The sequence below is a fragment of the Colletotrichum gloeosporioides genome, assembly GCF_011800055.1.
Source record: "Colletotrichum gloeosporioides strain Lc1 chromosome Unknown consensus_32, whole genome shotgun sequence".
In the NCBI taxonomy this organism is placed as follows: Eukaryota; Fungi; Ascomycota; class Sordariomycetes; order Glomerellales; family Glomerellaceae; genus Colletotrichum; species Colletotrichum gloeosporioides.
This window is the reverse complement of record NW_025544677.1, coordinates 272,328-297,681: the sequence shown is the minus strand read 5'-3', so window position 1 is coordinate 297,681 and position 25,354 is coordinate 272,328. Positions and strand designations below refer to the sequence as shown.

Here is a 25,354-nt window from a genome sequence, read left to right as displayed (position 1 = left end):
CATTACACATAGTTCTTAATCGTGCCTATGCGGGCCGTCACAGGACTTCATTGCCTGGTGGTGAACCAACTCACCATGAGCGTGAGGCCCTGAATACATTCAACTGACCAAATATCTAGATCGGTGTTGTTCCTTGTACGGGCTGTGTGCTGACATTTCATCATGATGTTGTTGACCAAGAACAGTTAACTACAACGCAAAGACCGCTTACGATACCCAAAACTCTAGCAAGGAAACCGATTCGAAGTCCAGTCACGCCAACTCCGCCTCGATGATGGCCTCCCCCCGATCCATTCCCGTCCAGATCTTAACCACCTTCAACCCGACCCCCTCGACGATCTCCCGCCACTCCCCCTCCGTCTTCTCCGCCGCCGCCATCCCCGCCATCATCAGCATATCCAACGACGTCACCCTCGCGACCGGATTCCTCTCATTCACCATATTCTCATGAATCAACAACTTCGAGTACCCCCTCTCCATCGCCGCCGCCACATTCCCCAAAATCTCCTGCGCCTTCGCCACAGGCCANACCCCCTCTCCATCGCCGCCGCCACATTCCCCAAAATCTCCTGCGCCTTCGCCACAGGCCAATCATGCAACACACCATGCATGAAATACGCTCTCGCCCCCTTCACCGGCTGCGGCGTGAAAAAGTCATACGTCTGCACCGTAAACGCCGGGTCGGGCTTCACATCCTTCAACATGCTGGCCAGATCCTGCAGCACCAGCGCCTCGGCGCCGACCTCGGGATGCTTCACATGGAACTTGACCAGATCATGCCCCTTGCCGCCGCCGACATCCACAACCACCGCCCGCCCCGGCCGCGCGCCGTCGAGCAGCGTCTGCGTGGGGAACATCTCGGGCCAGTTGGTCAGGTTGCCGCGCGAGTTGCCCTCCATCGCGTCGTTGAAGTCCTGCGCGAGGTCCGGGTGCGAGCCGATGTAGTCGAAGAACATGGCGTCCGGGCGGCCCTGCCAGTGCTGCAGGTTGGACTGTGTGTTGTCCGTCGAGTTGCGGAAGTTGGATGCTTTGAGGAAGGACGGCAGGGAGATGAGGATGGGCGCGACGAGGCCGTGATAGAAGCCGGCGTACCATGCGCGCAGGCCCTGGTCGGTCGCGAGGGCGGCGGCCCAGGGCGTGCGGGTGTAGGTGTCGAGGTCGGTTTCGATGACGAGGTATTGGCCTGCGACGCAGCGCATGAGGCGTCCTGGTGGGAGATGTCAGCTTTGAGCGTGGAGGATGCAGGGTGGAAACGTACGGATGAGCGTCTCGTCGGCGCCTGCGAGTTTGGCGAGCTCGACGCAGGTGATCGGGCCGCCGCCGGCTTCATCCCATTTCTTGAACGCGCCGGCGTCGATGAGCGTCTTGATCGCGGCGTTGACTCCGCTGCGCGTCACGACGTGGTCCCAGGCAATGTCCCACGGCGTCTGCATCCGTCTCAGGGCGTGGAGGAGCGCATCCCGCACGCGCACGCGGTCCGCGTTGTCCGGGAGGTCCTGGACGTGGATGTCGTTGAGGCTGGCGATGAGGTTGTCTACTTCGGCCATGGTTGCTACTCGTCAGAGATGGAGGGATCAAGGAAAACAGGGACGTGCAACTTCATCGGATAGGTACGAGGAGACGGGGCCAGGTTTAAGACCTCTCGTCGGGGGCCCCGCGAAGTGCGAGCTACACGGGCGCAAGGGGCCGGCGGGTTTGCGTTCGTCCTTCACCAGCTCTTGCAAGATAATAGATTGAACCTTGCACCAACAATAGATGCGTCTCGACGGCGCAGCAATTCACGTCCTGCTCCATTGAAAGCGCACTCAGATGCCCGATCGGGGACCGCGTGGGTCGAGAGCAAGAGCCTCGATTCGCACCGCGGGAGCAGCAAACCGCATGAACCCCGGGCCCGAGTCCCCACGCCTGGGTATCTGTCTGCAGCTCTGCTTGCAAGCCGTTGGAGGCTCTTGGAGTCCTGCCGTTTCGGGGAACGCTGTTTGCTTGCCACAGGACCGCTCTCGTGTGAGGTGGACCTCCCACCCCGCTTGTCAAACGATGTTTGCTTTTCAGGCCTGGTGTAAGGAGGCACATTTCGGAGGCGGAGGCAGGCTCCGATGTGTTTGCTTCTGTTGAACGGCTGGGGATCCTCGTCGTATCTAACCTCCCCGGATTTAGCGCCAACAGAGTTAACTGGAGAGCGGTGATATCAGGGACCTTTCGACCAATTAGCATATCAAAGTGGATGCCTCCTTCGTCTGTTTGCTACCTAGGCGATGCTGTTGGGGACTTTGGACAGCCTACCTCATCATGGCAAGCAGATCGTGAGACAGCAAGCCCGTTGGAAAGGCTGGTTAATAGAATACCAGCCTTTTCTTGTCCGTCGAAACACGGCCACGTGTGCCGAGGAGGACTCGTTTGCGGTCGTCGTTCTCCAATCGTTCAAATTCTCCAATAGTTCACATCCGACGGCGTCACGATGCTGGGGGAGAAGTCCACAGGTCCTACGGGCGCGGTCGTGACGACGGCCAATTGTAGTTGGACAAACTCACGGCCCACGATTCGTGGAGTGCACATGAGAGAGACTGCCTGTTCTTGACATGCGCACTTGGCGGGGGAGATGTTGTACCCGGAACTCGGGGTTTGTGGACCTCAAGGGTGCGAGAACCCGGGTACTCGAGACCGAGTCAACCGCGGCAAGGCCACACTTCGCGTCTTCCATCTTGAATCATCCTTTGCTCCATCATGTAATGTTCTGTGATAATTGGATGATGAACAACGGAAAGAGAGAGAAAGACGGGTACAAATCCCGCGGGTCATATCGCATCTGTCAGAACTCAACGATAAGCGCCGAGGTAACACAGCCAGGCGGTTGGTCACCATAGACCAGGGTGCACTACCCCCTGTCCGCCCTCTCCTTTTGGCTGAGGGGAGTCCTCACTTTTTTCAATCATGTCACATTCCGATCGCGACCAAAAGAGAGCATTGTGAGTTAACAAGATCAGTACTAGAACAGTCTTGTGTTCCGGTTCAACCGTGAGTGTGATAATTCGAAATACAATTCGTGTCATCTCGTGTCGAAACCAGCCATCTTCGGTTCGTAGTGCTGGCTGGAAGGCCTGCAAAATGTCAAGACCCCCCAAAAGCAGGACATTTTGGCGACCACCCCCAATCACGGGAATAATTCGAGAGGCCTGGATTGCGATGAAATTTGAAGTATTTCTCCTGCGCCTACTACAAGAAACCCTCAACCCAGGCGCCGGAGAACCTCCCGAGAAAGGCCCCAGATCGATGACAACTCTCCAAGTGTCTGGTTCAGATACTGCAACTCCTCCGCGATCCCAAAGGCCTTTGCCGAGCGGCACGCTTGCACCGCGCCGTACACGAACACAAGAGGCGCGTGTTGCAGGCCATACTGGGTCCGGTAGGTGCGCAAGAGCGACGTCACGTCGGTTGCTGACGTGCTGCAGTACACCCGCGACCTCTCCTCTGACTCGCTGCCGCGTGTCGCGATTGCCTGATCGTAGTTTAAAGCGATGCGGGCGCTGTGGAAAAGAAGGCTACGGTCTTTCAGTCGCCCATTTTGATCCAATTGCGGATAGAGATACTCACTGCAGGGCAAAGACCCCAGGTATCGGCTTTGATGAAGGGCCCTATTTAAGCCACTTCGCAAAGTCGGGGAGAGATTCCCGCCAGTGGTTCAGCTCGAGGTTGAGGTTGTCGAAACATAGCCGGCGGCTGATGTCGTCTAGATGCGAACGAGGGCTAAACAGGGTCGTCATCATGCGCTCAATAATCCGCGACAGACGGATCTGCTCGTGGAGGTATGGAATCATGGAAGTTGCCTTTGATGACTGGGTGTCTTCGTCACCGAAGCCGACTGGTCGCCACGATGCCATTTCGGGCGGTTCACTGGTCGAATTAGCATGAAGACAACCAGGGGTTCAAGTGGCATACGGCAGAGTCTCCATGGGCTGCACTTCCGCTTCGTCGTAGACGAGGTACACCGGCCGGCCGAGGATGAGACTAATTAGCTTGTCGGAGATGTAGCAGCCCCAGTAGATGCGTCTCCGGATCTCGACATCTTCGGGGGTAGCCAGTGAAGAGTCGTGCTGGACCCAGTCTTTGGGGTCTCTTTGGAAACCCAGGTCTTGCGCCATTCTGAAGGCAATGCCTATTGAATCTCTGGTCAGTCAAGTCGCTCTCCTGCTGGCTTCCAGGATGGACGTGGACGGGAAATACAGTTGAAAAGAGTCCTATCTCTCACCTGAATAACCCCATCCTTTTGACAGATTGCCCCTTCCAATCTCATAGAAGGCCAGACAAAGAAACGCCTGGACGGTTGCGACGGATGGCCGCGTCAGACCAGTCACCATGATAATGCTCTCCGCCGCCAGAAAGAACTGATCGCTCGACTCCTTCGTGTCAAGCGACACAAGAGCTCCCAGCGCGCATATGGACAGTAACAGCGCCGAAGACCAGTACTTTCCGTTCTTCCTATCCCCAAAGTGGTCCCTCAGGAAGGCCTCCCGGTAGATGAACATGAAGTGAGGGTACTGCCACCGGAAAAACTGCGTTAACGACTTCATGACGACTTCATCATGCATGCCGATCCCGAAATGCTCCATGACGCTCTCAAAATTCGACTCGACGCCGTCGTAGTAACCCTGACCAACGCGATCGGTGACGTCCTTCTGCCCGTGCTCTGCTTCGGCGCGGAAGATGCTCGTCGCGCCGTGGTAGACCAGCGAGCCCTCCAGCCCGAGTTCGAGATTGGCTTGGTTGCCTGCGTGGATTCCGAGCTGGGTAATGTACTCTCCAGGGGCTTGCGTCTCACTTCTGGGCGAGTTGTCGTCCAAGGCGGTTGACTTGAGCATCTCCTCCCGCTGCTCGGGAAATGCGGCCCGTAGGTTCTTGACGAATGACTCGAACCAGGAGAGGCGGCTTTCCAGGCTGGCGACGTATTCATGTGAGACGGGGACTCTCTTGCGGTCGACCTCGCGGTACTCGCATGCGGTCTTGGAGGTGACGCAGTTCTGGCATGGTTCTGTGCGGGAGCATTTCAACTTGGGGGGAGACTCATCAGATCCCTGAGTATGGCCGTGCTGAGGTGATGAAGCAACCTACCTTTCGGTATTGGCATCGCTTACACCTGTGGTATGTCAGCAAACGATCGGTCAAGAGCTTCGGAGAGTCACTTGGCTCACGAAATTCGTTTTACTGGTTTGCTCGGGGAGGGCATGATGTGGAGGGCGTGAATGAGTGACGAACATGTTCAGGTGTCGTTGGAAGCTGGAGGAGCTAAGTTGCGGGGAACAGCGGTCGCGTCCCGCCTGAAGTACGGGCGTGAATAGCGCTAATGCCGCCATGAACAGGGAGCCACCCAGGTCATCATCCGATCACGGCCTCAAGAATGAGCACTATCTAGCACCAACAAGTCATAGTTGAGCAGAGATTTCGATTCAGACCGAAACAACCCGTTTCACCTTTCTTTTGAGCGTCAAACTATGTATGCAGCTTGAGAGTTTCTGCCATCTGCACAGTTATTGAACAACCACATACTGCGCCTACTCAGATACAACTCTGGACCTGTGAGACAGTGAGAGACACGATTTGATTATGATAAAGTTAACGTTGAGCTGTCGATAGTCTCGCTATTTATTAGTCTTCTAATTCAAGTACATATTGCATCGATTGTGGTATGTCATATGAAACTGAGAGACACTAGGCAATGATGGGGAACGAAAACAAGAACCGTTGTAGGGAAGATGACGGGAGACGACGACAGGAGACTGCGACGAAAAACGAGAAAAGGGAAGGCGATGGGAATGATGCTGTGACACACAAATTGCGACACCCAAACCAAAGTTTCGACCCTTGTCCCCCCTTTCTGTCGGGATGAGCTCAGGATAGACCGTCTGTGAAGACGGAACTTGAAGAGATGCCCAATGCAATTCCTGACTTGAGAGCCGATACCAGTCTGTCCACGTCACTCAAGTTATTGTAGAACCCAAACGACACCCTGATTCCTGACCTAAGCCTCGTCACAACCACTCCGGAAGCGGTCAAATGTTCAAGCCAACGAGGATCATGAAGCTGAAGGACATGAAGATGCGGCGCATGTTGCCTCCTCTCCTTCGGCCCCAAGACGCTGACACCGAGCTCAGCGCAGGACTCGCGTAAAGCATCTCCAAGAGCATAAAGATGATTCTCGACATTCTTAGGCTGCATTACGTCGAGATAAAACTGAAGGAATGCCCGAGCTGCAACAGCCGAGATGAAGCTCATATTAGCGTGCTCATATCGGCGAGCCGTCTGATGGAAGACGATCGGTCCCTCCGGAATCATGAAGTCTTCTGAGTCGCTCACGCTGGCTACTCCTCCGTAGCCAACAAGTGGAGGCGTTGGGTCAAGTTCTTCGATGACGGCTGAATCGACATAGAGGGCTGCGAAGCCTGTTGGTGTGTTGAGCCCCTTGTGTAAGCTGAAAGCAGCTGCTGAGACGCCGAGAGCCTGGACGTCCACGTCCGCGAACCCGACTTGCTGGGTTAAATCTGCAAGGACATGGATACCCATGGGTCTGTACACAGAGCAAACATCTGCGATATCGTTCCACTGTCCACTATGGAACATGATTGAGCTTAAGCCAATGGCTTTTGTCCTGTCGTCGACATAGGGCGCGAAGGTTTTCGCATTGGCGGCGACAGGTCTTCCGGGATCCGTCGGGACAAGGCGGACCTCCAAGCCGAGAGGACGAAGTGCCATCCAGCCGAATGCCTGGTTCGGGTGCTCGCAGTCCAGAATGACTACGTTATCTCCAGGCTCAAACTTCAGCCCGTGGATGAAGCTTCCGAGGCCCTCTGTCGTGTCGCGGACAAAGGCTATTGATGATGTATCCGTGTTGATATACCGAGCCAAGAGTTGACGGACGTCCTCGACGTCTTGGCGCCAGCAAGCTTTGGGCGATGGATGGTGAAGAGATTCCGAGCAGAAGCGGCGGATGGCTTCGTCCACGATGAGGTTTGACGGGGGCATGAAGCCGGCGTTAAGATGTGTTATCTTGCCATCAGATGCTAGAAGAACCAGCCGGCGGAAGATTTCGAAGTTCCCCTTGTGATAGCTGACAGCGGCAACTGAGCCATTCTGGACCTTGGTGGCAGTCATTGGCTCGGCATCGAACAGGTCTTGAACGCTAGAAGGAGCCATGATAAGGAATTTGGGTTGAAGTTAAAAAACAAAAGATATACGATGAAGAAATGAGGCCTAGATAAAAGCTGCGTATTTATATCGCACCGTCTTGCCGGCTCGTACGTGGAAGGTGGTTGAGCGACGAACCGTGGAGTTCCATCTCCGTTGCTCGTCATAATCCCATACCGGCCGTTGACGGTCTTCTGAAAGCGATCGCTGGGGCTCGTGCATAGCCATGCTACGGGGCGATATCGGAGACAACTGAGAGGCGATTCCTCTGACGCATCGGTGAATGAAGCATATGATCAAAGTTGAGGGAAGCAAGTTGTTCGCGATGCCCGGTGAGGACTGGGGCAGGACCCATGATGGAGTTGCAATTCCGTCCACTCAGAATGCGCAATGAGGATCCACCCTTTCCATTTTCGGCTACCATTGAGCGACGGACATCCAACTCCATTGTGGGAATCGGAGGTTCCGTCCGTTGAAGCTGCTGTCGACTTTCCTTTAGGTAGTCAAACCATGGAAGTACAAAACCTAAAGTTGAGAGAGACGTCAAAAGGTTGGTATGAGTCAAAGTCCTATGACACTGAACAGCGATCTTTGAGAAGCAGTATCCGAAGTGGAAGACCTCGGCCGAATGAGCTTCAGCGAACCTGAGCAACATGATCTCGATAACTAAGCGGGAGAAAACACCGAGGCATGTGTCAGTTATTTCCACAATCATCCTACCTGGAATTAACTGTCCTCTTGAGATCTCAAATTATAATGATGAAGGAAACGAGTGACTATGATTATTGGACAGCGAGGCTTGCAAACAGCTAAGCTAGTATCTGTGATGTCGAGATCGTGAGAAAGGGAAGAAATAAGCAGGCTTCAGGAAATCAGGGACAGCTTATCACACTCTATCATCGACGAAGACCAGAAGGATAAGAGCAAAAATATACGCACAGACCGAGCGAGGGAATATGATTTTTTGCCAAGCTGTGAAAGACCCGAAACCACAAATCCCGTCATTATCGGGTTTACCGACAGGTTTCTGTTCCCGCCCACCACCAACCACATTTTTGGTGCATGGGAACTACCCGCGATGGCTTCGCATGCTTCTGACTACATAGACGGAGTGTGGGAACTTCATTAAAGGATAAATGATTACCAATGGCTTATTACAAGGCATTTGTGGTTGAAAGTCTTAGCTGGTTCTCACGTTCACATGTAAGCCATGTAAGGCGGAATCTGAACTGCAGAACTCACCAGGATTAGGCATTTCATGGTCATGATAGGGTCACACATGCCAAGGTTACGATGAAGTCAAAAGTCTAGGTTGGGTATCATGATGTGCGACGGTGATGTGTTAGGGAAAAAAGCCCACGATGTGGAGAAGTGACTACTGCTGAAGGAAAACAAAACAAAACGAAAGAATATCCACGCTGAGTAAAATGAGTGACTGAAAACAGCGCTGTAGCAATCGCTGAAAAGAATGTGCAAACGCTGTTCATCTGAACCGTCAATCTCACGCCAGTTCATCTCAGACCCTCGGTGTTTCCTGTGTTAGAAGCAGTTGTCGTCATTTATCGTCGTCCCCCATCGTCATCCCTCATCGTCCCTATCGCGGTTTATTGTCCTATAATATCGTCTGCTGTATCTTTCATCCCTGTCATCCATGCTGTCACTATTTGCCTGGATGGTGCCCAAAATACCTGGCCCGAAAATACCTGGCTGGATTATTAACTCTTCCGGAGACATAAAAAGCTCGAATCAACTGGGCCAGCCCCTTTGGGTTCATAGTCAACTGAATGAACGACAACATCTATTTGCCATAGTAATCAAGTACAGCGCGCACACCATATGCTTCCTCTACAGCAGACCAACTCGCAAACATCCTGCAGCTAAATTCCAGCGTCTTTTCCCTGTGTAAACCTTTCATCGGGTCCAAGGAGGCCAGGTACATGTAGCTATGCCGGGCCATTGACGGTGGATTCAAAAGGGATTGAGCATGTCAAGCTGAGTATAGCTGTTGAAAAGTAATTCTTGTTTGTGGTTTAAATCATGTCTTTGTTTATAGGTCATTTGGGACCGGTGAGATCAGAGTCCAGTCTGCTTGGGGCGTGGACAATTCTGCAGCAAAGCGTCCATGATTTGGCCCTGAAGTACGGAGTAATCATTGATTGGTCTATAGGTAATGCCGACGTTATCGCAGAGAATAGAATGAAGAAGTCAGTTAGACAGATGTAGTATGATCTTCATAACACGCGGTTGTCGTTGCTCGTTGCGTTCTGTTCGCTTCATGTTGGTCATTGCACTTGCGACCGGAGGCTCTGAATAGTTAACGGTAGAGAATCACAATTGCAGGCAAGCAAAGAGACACAATTGAAGACATTGGGCACAGCATCCTGACAGACGGATCAAATTTATTTCTTGGTCATTACATAGTATCTCTGTCCCTTCACACCTTAAACACGGCACATCCTGCCATCGTTGGCAACGCTCCACGACTCGCTACCAACAGCGTTGCGAGCATAGAAGAATCCTTCGGGATCCCACTTCTTCTTCAGGCACGCCAGGGAGTTGTAGTTGCTGCCGAAGAACTCCTTCTGGAAGTTGGGCTGCTGGAAATCAGCCTCGTTCATGTACGCGCCACCAGCAGGGGTGAGAGCCTCGATCTCAGGCATGATGACGTCGGTCATCAGAGTCTGCTTGGCGAGCATCTCGTCCCAGGGGGCGGTGAAGTTCCAGACGGTGGTGAGCGTGGCGTGGACGAGGGTGTTGCGCCAGGCGGGGGTGACGGAGTTGGTGTCCTTGTTGCCGAACTTGCTCACGTCGGTGCCGACGCCGATGAAGGTGGCGCCCTTGGCGGCGACGCTGCGGGAGAAGGAGCCGATGTTGGTGATGTTGTCGCGGGGAATGAGGCGGCCGCCGTACTGGGCGATGCCGACCTGGATGTTACCGATGGGCAGGGGGCCGAAGTACTTGTCGTAGTGGCCGTAGTAGCTGTCGTACTCGGAGTAGTTGACGGTGTAGGTGATGCCGAGGGCGTCGAGGCGTGCGACGAAGGGGGCCATGATGGTCTTGACCTCGTCGGAGGTCTTGTTGAAGGCGTTCAGGGGCGCGATCTGGAAGAAGGTGGCGCCGAAGTAATAGACGACCATGGTCTCGTTGTCGACCATGCCGGCGAGCTCCTCGTGGAAGGCATCGATGGAGTTGAAGAAGGCGTCGTTGTCGTTGTCGGCGGCCATGATGACGAGGGTGGCACCTCCGACCTTGGCGTCAGCGTGAGCCTTGACAGTCATGGAGGTGACAACACCCCAGTTGCCGGGGCCACCGCCAGACAGAGCCCAGAAGAGGTCGGCGTTCTCGGTCTTGGAGGCAGTCAGGAGGGTGCCATTGGCGATGACGACCTCCCACTCGAGGACGTTATCAGCGCTCAGACCGAAGGAGGTCGAGAGGGCAGAGTGACCACCGCCCTGGGTGTAGCCACCGGCGATACCGACAGTAGGGCACTCGCCGCCGACTACGGCAAGACCAGCGTTGTGGGCAACCTCCATAACCTCGAAGCCCTGGGTACCGGCGCCGATCTTGGCAGCCTTGCCAGTGTAGGCAGCGGTAGCCCAGTCGACGATGTCGATGCTGTTCATGTGGTGAGTCCACACGGAGAGGGCACCGGCACCGGTGGAGCGACCAAGGTAGTCATGGCCGGTGTTGCGGACGACGAAGCGGATGTTATGCTCCCGAGAGAAGGAGATGGCGGCCTGGATGTGCTCGGCGGTGGTGGCGTTCACGGCGTAAACGACGTAGTTGCCCAGCAGGCAGGGACGCGACTCCGGCTGGAAGGGGTCGCAGCTCTGGTTGGCGAAAAAAGGAGCCATGATAGAAGAGGAGGACTCCATGCTACAGGATTGTTAGACGGCTATAACCAAACATCGGTCAAGGACAGTGACATACTGGATCTCGGAGTCCTGCCACTCGCTCTGTAGCGTAGCGCAAGTGGCAGCATCGTAGGTAGGGTCATGGCAAGGCGAGCCCAGAGGAACAGTGGCGATCAGTCTGCCGCCAACAGTGGTGTTGAGGGCATTCCAAGTCTCAGTAGACGGCCAGCAGCTGTCACCGGGGAAGCACTTGCAGTCCGTGGCACGCTCGGCGAAGGGAGCAAAGCCGGAGCCGGGACGGTTGGGGGCCGCGAGAGCGGCGCCGAAGAGGGCCGCTTGGAGGACAAAGCTCTTCATGTTGACTTTTCGGCCGTGAGGTGGGAAGGTGGGAGGAGGGAAACGAGAGGATAACGCGCGACGAGTGACAAAGAGGCACAAGATCGGCACGTTTGACGGCTAGGGAGAGTAAAAGAGAGTGTATTGCCGCTGGATCCCTTCATCAAAAGAGAGTTTTTTTCTGCTCGCCGGCGGCCAAGGGCGGCCATTTTAGTACGATGCGAGTCTGCAGACTGCGTTTACCCGGCCTCCGGGACTACGGCATGTAGGTTCCATCGCTAATATCCTAGTGAAGTCGTTTCCCGACTGGGATGGCTGACCCGAGATTGGGAACCTATAAGACGACTTCGCCCCCTCGAACTAGTGGAAGTTTGCCGCGTACGGCCTTACTTGGTGCTGATGAATCCATACAGCTCGCAAGGTCGCCATGATAGAGAGGATCGAAAGCCCAGGATCGATGCTAATGTAGTGCCGTTTGTGGCTGGTCTCCTTGGGCCCCTTGCTTGGACTTGTCCCTGGGTAGGCTAAGCGTTGGGGGCGGTGGATCAGGAACGAGGACAATACCGACCTAGATATCGACCGGAAATCAAGGGGGGAGAATGAATGCTGGATGTCTCGGTGGACATTTCCGTCAAGTCCAGTCTCCGCTGCTCATTCTCCGTCGCGTCGGGCGGCGTTGTTGAGCTCCGACTTCCGCCATATCAAGGCACTGGAGCCTCGGACCATGGGAATCCCGTCCTCATGGTATGATGGTGGATTTTGGGCCTGGTCTGGCTGACCTCGGTGAAGCTCCACGCCGCAGGCTTGCGTCGTGCAAGAGTCTTGTTCAGCGGGACCTCGAGCCGCTGCAGATCAAAGGAGTCAGGTGCCCCGGCAGATAAAGCTTGGTCCTCTCGCTTCCGTCCCAAGTGCTGCAGAACTCGCAGGCGGCAGGCGTCCCTGCAGACTCCCGCTCGCTACCAGCTTGAGGCATCGTCCATACACCCTCTCTGTTGGTGGTTTTCGATCGACAACATCTTGTGCCTTTCGTTGGTGCGGATAGAGACTGCCCGCACGCAAGAAGATCCGGAGTTTGCCTCGGCGAATTTGAGGTCTCTAGCGTGTTATCGTCGGGCGCGACCTCGGTCGGAAATTGAAGCTGCGGGGATGTGTTGAGTCGAAGTCTAATCGAACCCACGCCGGCAGTGGGGATTCTGCGAGCCACATCCCGGTCGTTTAGAAGGGGATCACTAAGAAGCCCCTCATCTTTTCTCAGGGGAATAGCAGGGGCCTCGCGGTGGTCTAACCTGAAATTCGTCATCAGCCGTGCAACAGGAAGACCTTTCCAAGATTCGGTTCAAGCCGCATCGTACGAGGCGCCACATCTCGAGAGCGGGGGGCAGCATCGCGGATGGCGACCGTTACGCATGGCCCATGGATGATGGAGGAGCCGGCTATACCTTGGTAAAAACCCTCGATCGGAGCCGATACATCTGGTCAATCTTTGACTAACTGCGACATGTTTGCGACTCCAGTTCCTGGCTTTGGGTGACATAGTTCGCTGGCAGTCCAGATTCCCAACGGATGCTTTCTTCTGGTCTGACGAATGAGGCAACGAGCCATGTCAATCGAAACATTCGTCCAAACTCGAGTTGTTCGAGGATTTGCGTTTTCATGGAGTAAACAGACGGGCTTGATGCTGCCTTTAATCTGGTATTTGCGCTGGAGTAATCCGTCTGCGACCATCCATGGTTGAGATGGACGACAAGAGATGACAGGAGTTGTGCAAGGAAAGTTTATGCACAGACAGAGGCTACGGCCGCCACACCGTTGGCAAGGTCAGATTGACAACAGCAGCACAGACTCTCGTCCCGTCCCGATCTTTCGGTCCACCCCGTGTTGTGTGGCTGAACACCACAACTTCTGACCGTCAGCATTCGGATCCGAAAGCGACGCAAAATCCGCAAAAGGCCGCAATGATTTCCCTACGAATGGAGCATACGACTGCAAATCTCCCATCGTCAAAGCGCTCGCAAAAAGTCGAGGCCGTGGACGGCTCTCACGGGATGCTTCCATCCCCTGATATCGCAGCCCACGTCTAAAAGCTAATTTCTTGGCTCCGCTGGACCCCGAAGTTGGGGGTTGCTCCGTGAGAGCCTGGGGGGACTGGGCTGACTGCAAGTCCTTCACCTGCAAAGTGCATCCTTCACCCTGTATTCTCACCTGAAAAGCGGAATTCCGGAGAACTTCTGGAACTTCTTTTTCCTGTGTGGACCGCCAGCAGGGGCTGCCCCAAGGGCTCAGGCCAAGTCGGCACTCCAGGTCCCACGTGGTGGCACAGCAACTTCTTCAACCAAGCGAACTTTTGTGCGTTGGAACCTGATGTTTGATGAACAAAAGCAAATTCTCTGGAACCCATGGGACTTATCCAACGCCGACTAACGCGCCGTTGAAACGTTGCGACCAGAATTTCCCTCAAGGAAGAGCCTTTTTACTGAGACAACCTGCTTTTATAGGGATGGCTGGTCGATACCGGAGCAGACGAACTTTACCACACATGGACAATTGCCCGAACCGGCGTGTCTCGGACAGGGATATCCTCGTATGTCACAATTGAGTTGTCATCGCGACACAGACCAACTCGGGCTACCTCGGGTGCGCTTCGATCCACTATGCAAGCTACACGCTGAAGACTTGGAGGCTAGACCTGAGTGAAGTTAGCCCGCCAAGTTGTCAAAATTCCCGGCTGTCACCTCTGAACCTGTGCGCACTTCTTCAACACGCCATTCTAGCCCCCAATGTGATATATCACTCCCGTGTCGTAAAGAGTCCAGGAGACTGGGAAGGACTTGTCGCCCGAGTCTGGCTTAGACTGAGGCTCTTTGTCCCTTCATCTTGGTCATGTGGCAACTGCAACTTCGTCTGTTCGGAAGGACTCCGTGGTTGGGACTCAGATGCCACGGCCATCCATAGGTGGCTTTGCCAACATCCGCTAGCAGCCAGTCAGAGCCGCCTCCCTCAGAAACGGCGTTCCCACAAAGCTCCCGAGTGGGAGAAATCAAGTTTCCCATCACCACCATCCCTGGACCTGCGCTAATTAGTGCCGCGTACAATGTAATGTACTGCATAGTGCATCTCAGGGGACCTGCAGCGGTGCATGGTTCCGGCGTGCCGCGGCCAGCTTTGCTTCTAGAACCCTAGAATTCCTCGTCCAGGCGAAGCTTCAAGTGACTGGTCGCAACTCGATGTGTTTTGCAAGATGCAAGCCGGGGCCGGCTCGTCTCCAGGACGTGCTCCTGAAATGCAACGTCGGCACGGTCTCCGGCGGGGGGTGAAGAGCAAAGGGTCTGATTTCATGGCCCTTTTGCCCTCGTACCCCGTATTCCGTCCTCATGGTTCTTGCCCAAGATGCTTACAAACGCGAACCGACGGCATAGTACGAGGGTTGAGTGGAGGGATGGACGGACGTCCTACCTTGTTGATGATCCGAGGGATGAAGCCGAACAAGATGGCGCAGCCCACATCTCACACACATTCGGGCTAGATACCGCACAGAGTTCGCACCTGCAGCCGGCTTGGCCGTTACTGCAAGTGTGATATCTTGCCTGTCCTCCGACAGGGGACGCCCTTTCTCGTCCAAACGGTCGGGACTGGAGCCCAATCCAAGACGTCGGAACCGACGAGGAAAGAGAGTTGCTCGGGGGGAAGGTAGGCCATGCTGAACTTTGAAAGAATATTAGTCTTCTTATCTCCCACACCCTCCACTTCTCCCTCTTGGCGCGTCTAATGAAGAACTGGCAAGAGCGAACGCAGGTCCTCGTCTGATGAAGTTATGAACGAAGTCCTGCCCAGATAAAGCGGTCTAAAGCCAACCGGGCTCCGCCACACCCGTCCACGTCCACTTTCTGCGCCTGGACTCCTTCTTCCCTACCCGGGGCTACGCGTCGGTTCGATCGGCTAGCAGTGGCTGCTTCCCACTTCCCGTCCCCTCAACCTCCTCTTGAGATAGTCAGCACGCCAGATATTCAGCCTTACCCGCTGGCTATAGCTCACCGCACCACGAGTTGCCCTCAAGGATCCCAAAGGAGGGTATTTCGAGAGTCGATCACAGCCATGAGTTCACCGCCATGGACGTACAACACCCCGCCGGGGACGGATACCGATGGACCCAAGATTGCGACTATTGCGATTGTGTTCACGGCCTTGTCACTGGTCATTATGGCCTTGCGGCTGTACGTCCGCATGGTGATGCTGAAAGCAACTGGTTCCGGTACGTTCAAGCGACTCGAGCGCTGAGAAGAATTTATGCTGACGTTGATTGATACAGATGACTGGGTCATCGTTGTTACTTGGGTAGGATGAAGTCCACGAAGCAAGAAAATTCTCGGTGCTAACAGCAGTGTCATAGTTCTGCGCCGCTGGCTTTGCCGTCGTGAGCATCATGCGTAAGTTGATATCTCTTGAAAAGCTTCTACCAGCCTCTAACAATTCCTCACAGAAACAAAATGGGGCCTTGGTCTAAAGAAATTGACCGACATGCCGGAAGAGAATCTCTACGAGTTCGGCCTTCTGCAGTACGCCGGAGCTCCATTGTAAGTTTTCCCCCGTTGTGTCGAGGCACTCCATCCTGACAGTAGACAGCTACATCTCTAGCATTCTCGGATTCAAGCTCAGCTTGCTTCTATCATATCTTCGTTTTATCCCCAAGGGAATCTACAGATGGAGCACATTTGCGACTATCGGTCTCTGCATCGCCTACCATATTGCTTTCTTGGTTGTGCAAATCAACCTCTGCACACCGGTACGATGCACTGAAGTCTTGTGTTTATTCTAATGCTAACAGCCTCTAGATTGCGAAGCAGTGGGATCCGACAATTACCAACGGCTCTTGTATTCCTGGTGTACCCTTCTACACCAGCATGGCTGCCCTGACAATTGTCTTTGACATCGTTGTGTAAGTCCTGCTAATTCCAATTTCAGTTTCCTAGCAGCTGACAGCTACCCAACAGTATGTTCCTACCATTCCCCGTTCTCGCAACCTCGAAGATCCAAAAGCGTAAGAAGTTCGTACTGCTCGGCCTCTTCGGCCTCGGCGCCTTCATCACCGTCATCCAAATCATCCGCATCCAAACCGTCCACTCTCTCGCCAACTACCTCGACTCTGCCCCCCTCATCATGTGGTCCACCGTCGAGAACAACCTCGGAATCATCGTCACTTGCGTGCCCACCCTCGCGCCGCTAGTCAAGTACTTCAACGAGAAGAGCAGATCAGGGAGTAGGAGTAACAAATACGGCGGCGCAAGCGGCTACGGACGCAGCGCCGCCACTGGCAACGGCAACGTCGGAAGCAGATACGCGCTACAGAGCTGGAGGCCGGGGATGAGCGGCATGCAGCCCCTGAGCAGCGGCATTGACCGCAACGAGACAGAGGTCGGTATCGAGGGCGGCTCAAGAAGGGGGAAGAGCTCTGATGATGGGAGCACGGATTATCACCTGGATGCGCCGGTCATCGTCAAGAAGACCGAGTTCGTGGTGACGAGCAATCCGAGGGAACCCGAGCAGGTTTAAAGAACAGAGGATGACAGTTGAAAGTTGATCGCAACATGACATGACTACCTACTTTAATGAATGAATCTACTCCGTACGGACACGAGCAGCGCAGGCCGCAGTGTACCACTTGTTTCAAAAATGGTTTTGCGGTCTCGTAGACACTGCCTGTTGCCTATGTGAAAGCATCTTGCAGATATTCCAGAGTTCTACGAGTCTGAAGACGCCGAACAGTGAACAGATACGTAACACTCACACATCCCCAAGGCAAGGACAATAGACAGATCAAGGAACAAGGGCAGTGCTGAACAAAAGAGACAATGAAACATCTGGAACAAGGACAAAGATCACAGAGCCACGAAGAATCACCTGTGACAGCGAGGCCGGACGAGGGCGATTGGGACGCCAGAGAGCAGAAATGATGGGCTCCGATTGCTAACTACCGCTGGAAGAGACGATTCAAGCTCCTTTTTTTATCATACAGTCTCTCCTTCCTTCCTTCCATATAGATGCCTGAGTGCTTTAGTCTATACCTTTAGCCAGTCTTGCGACCACCCTTAGCACGGGCAGGCGCGGCCTTGGTGGCGGGGCTGACCTGCTCCTTCTTGGTGGCCACCTCGTCATCGTCCTCGTCGTCGTCGTCCTCCTCGATTGACTGCATGACCTGTCGTCCTTGAGTGCTCCTCTGGGGCTTCTGGACGCGGCCTCCACGGACGGTTCGGAGGCTATCACCACCCATGAGCTCCTTCATCTCCTGGATCTTCTTGCGCATCTCGCGACTCTTGTTCTTGTCTCCCATGGCCTCGGCAATGGCCTCAAGGTCAGCGATGCCATCGGTGGCACTAGCAGCAGAGCTGGTAGGGGCGGCGGTAGGGGCCTGGCTCTGCAAAGTGTTGCTGGCCTGAGGAATGTAGGCCGGAGCCGAGCCACGGTATTCCTCATCCTCGTAGAGATCGTGACGGGCGTGCATGTTGTTGCCGAAGTTGAGCATGTCGGAGTTCTGCTTGATAACGAGGTGACGGAAGATCTCGGTGGGGTATCTGCCTCCGTTGATAGCGACCACGGTGAGGACGTCGCGCTGGGTGAGGGCGGTGTCGGACAGAAGCTTGTGGTAGACCTTCTTGTAGAGAACGTGGTCCTTGATGTTCTCGCGCCAGAAGCTGGTCTCGATGTCCTCGAGGATGATCTCCAGAAGCTGGGAGTCGACCTTGTTGATCATGGTGCGGATGAAGTCCTTCGACTCCTTCAGCTGGTCCTGGAACCAGTCGTGGTTGGCCTTAAGAATGGCTTCCTTGACCCAGGAGATCGTGTGGCAACGGACGAAGAGATCCTTAAGCACCTTGTTGTACTGTCCGTTGTACTGAACAGGAAGAATGGCCTCAAGGGCCAGGAAGTCCACAAGATCGGGGCGGCGCTCGCGCTCAGGAAGGTTCTGGTCCTTGAGCGAGTTGCAGATGGACTGGTAGATCGTGTTGTCCGAGATACAACGACGGAAGGCGTTCGCGTCCACGCGTGACTGGACGCGGCCGAGAAGGGCGGGGGTGAATGTCACCTCCTCACGGATCTTCTCCTTAGCCCGCTCGGCGCGGCGGGCGCGCTCGACCGGCGTGATGACCGCCGTTCCTCTATCGCGTCGGCCAGACATGACGGTATGTAGTGGGGATGTCGTTGTTGTGTGATGTGTATGTATGTATGGTGGAAGAGGGTTGAGGCCCAGTGACTTGTGGTGTCGTTGTGTGGCTGTGATGTGTTGAGGGAGAGGTTTATGGATGGCTGTCGGCGTCCAGTGGTGCCCTCTTATAGTTCAGAATCAGCTGATGCTCAAGGAAAGAGACGAAAAGGAAGGAGCTACCCACCCAGTTGCGGTTGTGAGGCGAAGAAAGAAGTTGTTGTATGGTTGTATGGTTGTTGTGTAGTTATGATTTGTTGAGGGAGAGGTTTGTGGAGGGCTGTCAGCGTCTGATGGTGTCCTCTTATAGTCCAGAATCAGCCGATGTAGAAGGAGAGAGAGGAATAAAAAGGACTAACTCACCTAATTGCGTTGCTGCGAGGCGAAAAGGGGTCTTTCAGCGAAACAAGCTAGTGATAGTTGCAAGTTGGTGTTGATGTTGGGGTCAAGATTGAATATGATGAGGTCCCACGCGTCGAGATGAAGATTGGCAGACGCGTTGTTGCTTGTGCGATACTTGGGACGTGCTGACCAAGCTGGAAAGACAAAGGTGAATTGAACAAGTGAAGAAAAAAGGTGATGAGCAAGGCGTCAAGGTGAATCACTTCTGAAGCACTTGGGGAGGTTGAGCAACCGAGGAAGGAACACCGGCGACGGACGACGGCGACGGACGACGGCAACGGACGACGGTAGAAATGATGAAGGCGGCGACGATGGCAGAAATGATGACGCCGAAGGATGGATATGAAGATGATGAGGTGTGGAAGTTTGTTTGCGTTGGAGACGAGGGAGAGAAGAGGCCCTTTTGTAGCCCAGTTGAGTGAGACTTTAATGGAGGAAGTCACACCGATGGACTGATCTTGCCGTGATTCAGTTGTAGCGGGAGTCTGATGTATTCCTTGAGTATTCGAACTTTCAAGTGCACGAGACCATGATTGAAGACATCCACCGGGATGACACGGCCAGCACAAGAAGAATTCGCAAGACTGAGTGTTGCTAAAAGTCAGAACTCCATCGAGACTCGCTCCAAGCAGTGCCAGACAAAAGAGATTTGTTCAGATGTAAACAGTCAGCGGCAATGAAAATGTAGACATGGGCTGAAGGAAAAGGAAATCCCTGTGATTGAAGAGACATTCAGCTAGTCAACGAATAGAAGTCAAGGCAAATGTTTTGATTACAAGTATCTTCAAATTGTTATGCTCCGCGGTAAACTATAACCCTAAAGCCAATGCGTTGAGGTGTGCTCATGTAGTCGTCAGGTCATCATCTCATCAAGCTGTGCCAATGAACAAAGAGTCAAAAGCGCCCACTGTCCCAAGGCGTTGTTGTCCTAAAGACATAAAACCAAAACAAGCCAAACATCAAAGCCAAGCATTCCAGATGATCAGCATAAATGCACAGCGATACAGTACAGCTCAAGTCGCCAATGGTTGGATACCCAGAACCTTCATTCCGTTTTCCAACACCTGCTTCGCATTTTCATACAATACGGCCCTCGCAAGGTCCACTTCCGAACCCTCAGGCGCTTCTTCATCTTCGTCGACATCAAGACACTCAATCAGCTGCTCGACAAGACGGTACAAGAACGAGAGGACGGCGGAAGGTTCGACCGATTTGTACGCGGCGTTGATGACATCGGGATACTGTGCCATGAGTCGGAGAAGATTTGTGTACTCTTCCTCCTGAAGATGTGTGTAGTCAACGTCGGCCAGAGCCGTGGGATCGGCTTCAAGTTGCCCCAAAGCCAACTTGAGTCTGGTATATGCAAACTGAAGTGCAGCACCAGTGTCTCCTTCAAACTCAGTCATCTTCTTGCTGTCGAATGCGTAGCCGTTGCCGCGCTTGGTGTGCATGTCTTGCGCGATCAAAGAGGTGATGCCGAAAGGCTCAGCGGCAGAAGCTGGAGCACCACTTTCTTGCTCCGCCATGGCTGTCTTGACAGCTGCGGCACACTGGTCAATCATGTCGCCGAAGAGGTGTGCGTTGCCGAGCTGCGCTGAGAGACCCTGTACCTTACCGAAGCCAACGTGTTGAAGCTTCTTGGCGAGGTCGACGTGACCCATGAGCTCGATGGCCTTTGCGACGCGAGCGAAGTGGGCATCTTGGTCGGATGTGACGACGTAGATCAGCTTGTCGAAGGAGTGCTTCTTGTCGAGGTCGATGACATTGGCGATATCGCGGAGGAGATACATAGTGGTGCCGGTACGGTTGCGCAACACTGCAGTGCTCAGTCCCTTGGAGCCGTGCTTCTTGAAGTCGATGACCCAGGAACCCTCGCTCTCCTCGAGGACACCCTTGTCCTTGAGAACAGCCTCGACCTCGGCGATAGACTCAGACGTGACCTGTGACTCGCCATTGTACTCATCGAACTTGATACCTAGACGCGCGTAGGCTTTGGTGTAGTCCTCGACATAGACGTCACGGAACTTCTTCCACAAAGCCATGGCATCGGCGTCGCCATCCTCCAAGCGCTTAAAGAAGGCGTCGCGCTCAGCGTAGATACCTTGCGACTCGATTTCGGCAGTGCTCTTGTTGTCGGCTTTTGCCTTGTGGCTGGCCTCGAGCTCAGGCTTGAAGGCCTCCACGATCTTGTTGTAGACTTCGAGAAGGTGGCGGATAGCATCCTTCTCAAACTCCTCATCAGAGCCGAACTTCTCCCAACCGACGGCAAGAAGGGCGACTTGCTTGCCCCAATCGCCCAGGTAGTTCATTCGGACAACATCCCATCCCATACGCTCATACAGGTTGGCGATGGCAGCGCCGTTGATGGTGCTGCGCAGGTGTCTACCCTCAAACTCGCTGGCGATGTTGGGAGAGGAGAACTCGACGATAGCCTTCAGCTTTCCAGAGTCAGGAGCGGGTCGAAGGCCGAACGACTCATCGCCACCGTATAGCTCCTTTCGGTCCGCGATGAAGGGAAGGAGGAGTCTGGGGAGCGTGAAAGGGGAGGAAAAGATTCGGATGTGGATGCCGTCAACAAACGGGAAGGTGTAAAGGGGAGACTTGGGGAACTGCACAATCCAGTCAGCCTGGTCCAGTTCAATAAGGCGAGAAGCGCTACTTACCTTCGCCAGAAGCTCTGCCGCAACCTCTGCATTTGCTTTGATCTTGAGCCGAGGCAAAATAACTGCCAAGTCGCCCATGGAAATCGCTGCAGTAGTCTGAATCGCCTCGTACGCAAGGGCTGGATCACATCCCGTGACCTCTGCAACGATTTTCGCAATGTATGAGCGAAAGATATCGAGAGGACGTACTAGTACGTCAGCAGGGGGAAAAGAGGGAAGAGGAGTGTCGAGGCTCAGCCTCTCGAGAGAAGAGTGAAGACCGTTGATGGAAAGAGTCGCCATGGTGTGTGATAGTGATTGCTTCCTACATTCCCTTCTGCACAGCCTGGTTTGGTGCGTGAGATGAAAGAGAGAAAGAACATTGTCACAATTGACATGGGAATTTGAAAGTCCTTCTTGAAGGGAGGCTGAGTACACTCATCATCTGGGTGTCGTCGGGCATGAAGCAGTGTACTTTTCAATTGACGCGGCATGATTAGATTGGACACACTTGCAGCAATGTGTGCCGGGCCGCTTGGTTGGGTTTGGGCTATGACTATGTTCGTCTTGGAGATTGATTCTGTTGGAGAGGGGGAAAAGTTGCCCATGCTGATAGGCTGCCCTGCTTTCGTCCCGGTATCCAGCTGCATATCTTCAACGGTTTCTCATTCGGCCGTAGCCGAAGTAGTGACTTCACTCAAGATAAGCTTGCCCGACAGCGACACCAGCATGGATGTGCCAAGACGTAAGCTGCTCATGTACCGTCTGCCCAACACGTGGTGGCCCAACATTACGGGAGTGCCTCGGCCCGTCGACAGATCTTGCTTGGGAAAATCTTGGACCGAGTTTTCGCATGAATCATTAGGGAGTTTCGCATTACCTATAGAGGCAATTCCATGTCTTCAGTTGGTTTTTGGCTTGATGCACATCGACCTTTTACTTTGGGAAACACATTTTCTCCGACCGAAAGGACCTTGCGTCCAGATAACTTGGCCAAAAGTGACCAACTGTAAAATAAAAAGATTACAGAGAAGAGAAGTGAATAACTAAAGCATTTTTTTTTTTTTTTTTTTTTTTTTTTTAAAAAAAAATTTTTTTTTNTTTTTTTTTTTTTTTTTTTTTTTTTTTGAAAAACAAATTTCAGTTGAGCTTATTTTTCTGCCACCAATGGAGAAGATTGCGGTCGTGGACGTCGCGGAGTTTCAACTTGCCACTGGCTCGAGGATACACTGCAGCTTCACGTGGTGCAGAGCTCTGAATGTAGTCCAAAAGCAGTTATTGTTCATTCAAATGCCCTTGAGTGCTGCCCGCTACGACAGCCCAGTTGTCTTTCTTCTTTTGGAAACAGCCTACGTTACTCGTAAGAAGCGTATCTCTATGTTGAATAGGTCAGACATCAGCCAGCTGGGTATCAGGGTTAGTACCGAGACTTGTGGGCGTGGTCATTTTCACCGAAAGCCTCCTAAAAGGGCACTGTCAGTAGGCAGGCTCAGGGGAACAAATGAAGAGTACCATGACCACACTGACGATAACCATGGCCATCACGAAGTTCTTCCACTGTCGGTTGAAGCTGATGGGGTCGAGGTTTCCCGCTGTCAGAACAAGTGACTGATAACCCTATGAGTAAGCATTAATCAACGGTCAATTTACACTTGTCAGCAGGACAGAGCTATATGACAATAGTTACCGAAGCTGGAGTGATCTAAACTGTCCTAGGAGGCTCCGAATGGGTTAGACTGATTTGAGACTAGTTCGTCTAGAGTTGGAAAAGATGCTATCTAATAATATAACTTTTTTTCGATAGTATTTCATCTTTGATCATACCTTTGTACTTCTACGTCGGGTTCAGCATGCGTTTAAGGTGTTAGAGGAGGTCTTCGAACCCTGCGCGGTTCTGACTCAAGTCGGATTGATGGCGTTTTGAAAGTGCTTCCATGTACACTATAAAATGAGAAGAAGTTAGTAAGTACCTTATATTTGTAGTGCTGGGCTGTCTAGAGCCCTCAATCGGGCCCAATCCTGTTGAACCGCGTGTCGGGGAGAAGTAAGCCGGTCTACCTCCGCTAATTGTAACTACACACTAGCCAGGGGACTTGGCCAGCATTAATTCCATCCAAGTTCTGAATATCAAGCTTCAGGCCAGCACAGCGCCTGGAGGGTAGGGGTGTCACATTCTTTGAGACGTTGAATAATTCCCCGTCCGATTCCCCGGTTCGCGTGTCTTGCATCCACGTTGCTTCAGATCTCCACATGATGTGTATGAAGGAAATCGAAAGTTGAGAAAAAAGGTTTCCTGCCCATAACCCTTTAAGCCAAACGATTAAATCATATATGTTGCTGGAGCAATATGCCAATCAAGAAATACATGTATCATACTGTTGAGTAAAAGGGCGATAAAAATGTCAGTCGGACAGCTACAGGCAGGCCAACACATGAGTCTTATCAAGGCGCTTCATCTTCACGCACCTCCTCTTACAGTCTCTCGGACAACTCTTAGCAGACGAAGCACCCATAGCAGGTCGGAGATTGGCCTCACTGTTGGCGTAAGAGCTGTCAATGGGAATAGAGACCTTATTCTCGTGACAGCTTTCATCCAAAAGGCCTTTAGAGTTGGATCATGATGAATGTCAGCAAAGAGTTGATGCGATGAAGATATCTCCCATGTGCCTCATCGAGGGTAATTGAGTTTGTAGTTAGAGGCACCAAGACGCAGCCCCCAAACCAACAAGAAGACCGCGACAAATGCACTTAGTTTGTTGGCGCGAAAACAACATGCGCAAACTTTGATCTATGCCCTCTACCATTCAAAGAAAGCAGTATGGACCCCATTTCAATTCCTGCTGGCGTAGACAGACTCTCTGAATGTCACCGCACAAATCGTCGAAAGTAAAAATTGAGCACGAGGAGTTCTTCAGGGTCAATGGCCAGGACCTCCATAATCTTGTTGGGCTCGATGAGGATAAAAAAAAAAATAAGATGAGGGTGGTGAATTCTTTCGGCAGACGCAGTTTGTCAGTTATGTCAAGGCTTCGCAGGCTATTAAGAACTTCTCCGAACTTTTCGACAAGTGATACTCCCCACCCAACTAAATATCCGAGTTTTAATTTCCAAACCACCTACGGAGATTTTGTCTTATCGAGCGGCGATCGACGCGGCACCGTGCGCAGCGCGGATAACGGCAGGTGATGCAAGGATCAACAATGACAGCCATTCCTCCTTGACCGCAATAGCACTACATATACTCTCTCTCTCAGTCGAGCTCGCAGGTGAGGAAGGGTTTGAAATATGGTACGGTCGTGGGAGGGACTCACGCAAGTCCAGAAGAACGCATGTCTTTTCCGAGGTGCCTAGGAGGAACGTTGAATATTAGGGTACGTGAAAGAAAGACTGATAACGGATGCATCGAACAGCTGGTTTTGGGCGAGCGGATCGTACCATTATGTCGGACTGTTCTGAACCACGTTGCCAAACCCAGCAATTCCTCCCACAGTGCTGCTGAGGTCGTCAACCAGTCCCACTTGGAGGACAGTTCTTTGGTGACTTGAATGGGGTTCAAAGTGTTGTACAAATAACAGGAAGGCAGATGTTGTTTGCTTATGCGAATCGATTCGTATTGTGGTGGGCGTCTACTGGCTTGTGTTGGTGGGAACTGAGAACCACCTAATTACCTGGGGCAGAATGCCACCCTTTTATGAAAAGTCGCCATGGGTTCCGAACAGCATCTCAAAAGACGATAGATGCCGGACACG

General features: G+C 53.2%; 5 protein-coding genes across 5 annotated transcripts; 1 reads left to right on the top strand and 4 right to left on the bottom strand.

Moving 5' to 3' along the window:
- Positions 1-252: 252 nt before the first annotated feature.
- GCG54_00007124 (O-methyltransferase asqD) lies at positions 253-1,547 on the bottom strand (the record flags this gene model as incomplete). The annotated part of the gene is made up of 3 exons (XM_045407112.1): positions 253-507; positions 555-1,207; positions 1,259-1,547. 3 exons carry the CDS (start codon positions 1,545-1,547, stop codon positions 253-255), a joined length of 1,197 nt encoding a protein of 398 aa, XP_045266033.1.
- Positions 1,548-3,226: 1,679 nt separating this feature from the next.
- GCG54_00007123 (uncharacterized protein) lies at positions 3,227-7,185 on the bottom strand (the record flags this gene model as incomplete). Its single annotated transcript, XM_045407111.1, has 5 exons — positions 3,227-3,539; positions 3,646-3,891; positions 3,937-4,153; positions 4,247-5,026; positions 5,895-7,185. 5 exons carry the CDS (start codon positions 7,183-7,185, stop codon positions 3,227-3,229), a joined length of 2,847 nt encoding a protein of 948 aa, XP_045266032.1.
- Positions 7,186-9,617: 2,432 nt separating this feature from the next.
- On the bottom strand, positions 9,618-11,387 carry GCG54_00007122 (FAD-linked oxidoreductase ZEB1; the record flags this gene model as incomplete). The annotated part of the gene is made up of 2 exons (XM_045407110.1): positions 9,618-11,052; positions 11,107-11,387. 2 exons carry the CDS (start codon positions 11,385-11,387, stop codon positions 9,618-9,620), a joined length of 1,716 nt encoding a protein of 571 aa, XP_045266031.1.
- Positions 11,388-15,458: 4,071 nt separating this feature from the next.
- Positions 15,459-16,913, top strand: GCG54_00007121 (uncharacterized protein; the record flags this gene model as incomplete). The annotated part of the gene is made up of 7 exons (XM_045407109.1): positions 15,459-15,615; positions 15,673-15,698; positions 15,754-15,790; positions 15,844-15,937; positions 15,987-16,146; positions 16,196-16,299; positions 16,355-16,913. 7 exons carry the CDS (start codon positions 15,459-15,461, stop codon positions 16,911-16,913), a joined length of 1,137 nt encoding a protein of 378 aa, XP_045266030.1.
- Positions 16,914-17,427: 514 nt separating this feature from the next.
- Positions 17,428-21,908, bottom strand: GCG54_00007120 (Arginine--tRNA ligase cytoplasmic; the record flags this gene model as incomplete). The annotated part of the gene is made up of 3 exons (XM_045407108.1): positions 17,428-18,515; positions 20,000-21,572; positions 21,627-21,908. 3 exons carry the CDS (start codon positions 21,906-21,908, stop codon positions 17,428-17,430), a joined length of 2,943 nt encoding a protein of 980 aa, XP_045266029.1.
- Positions 21,909-25,354: the final 3,446 nt, after the last annotated feature.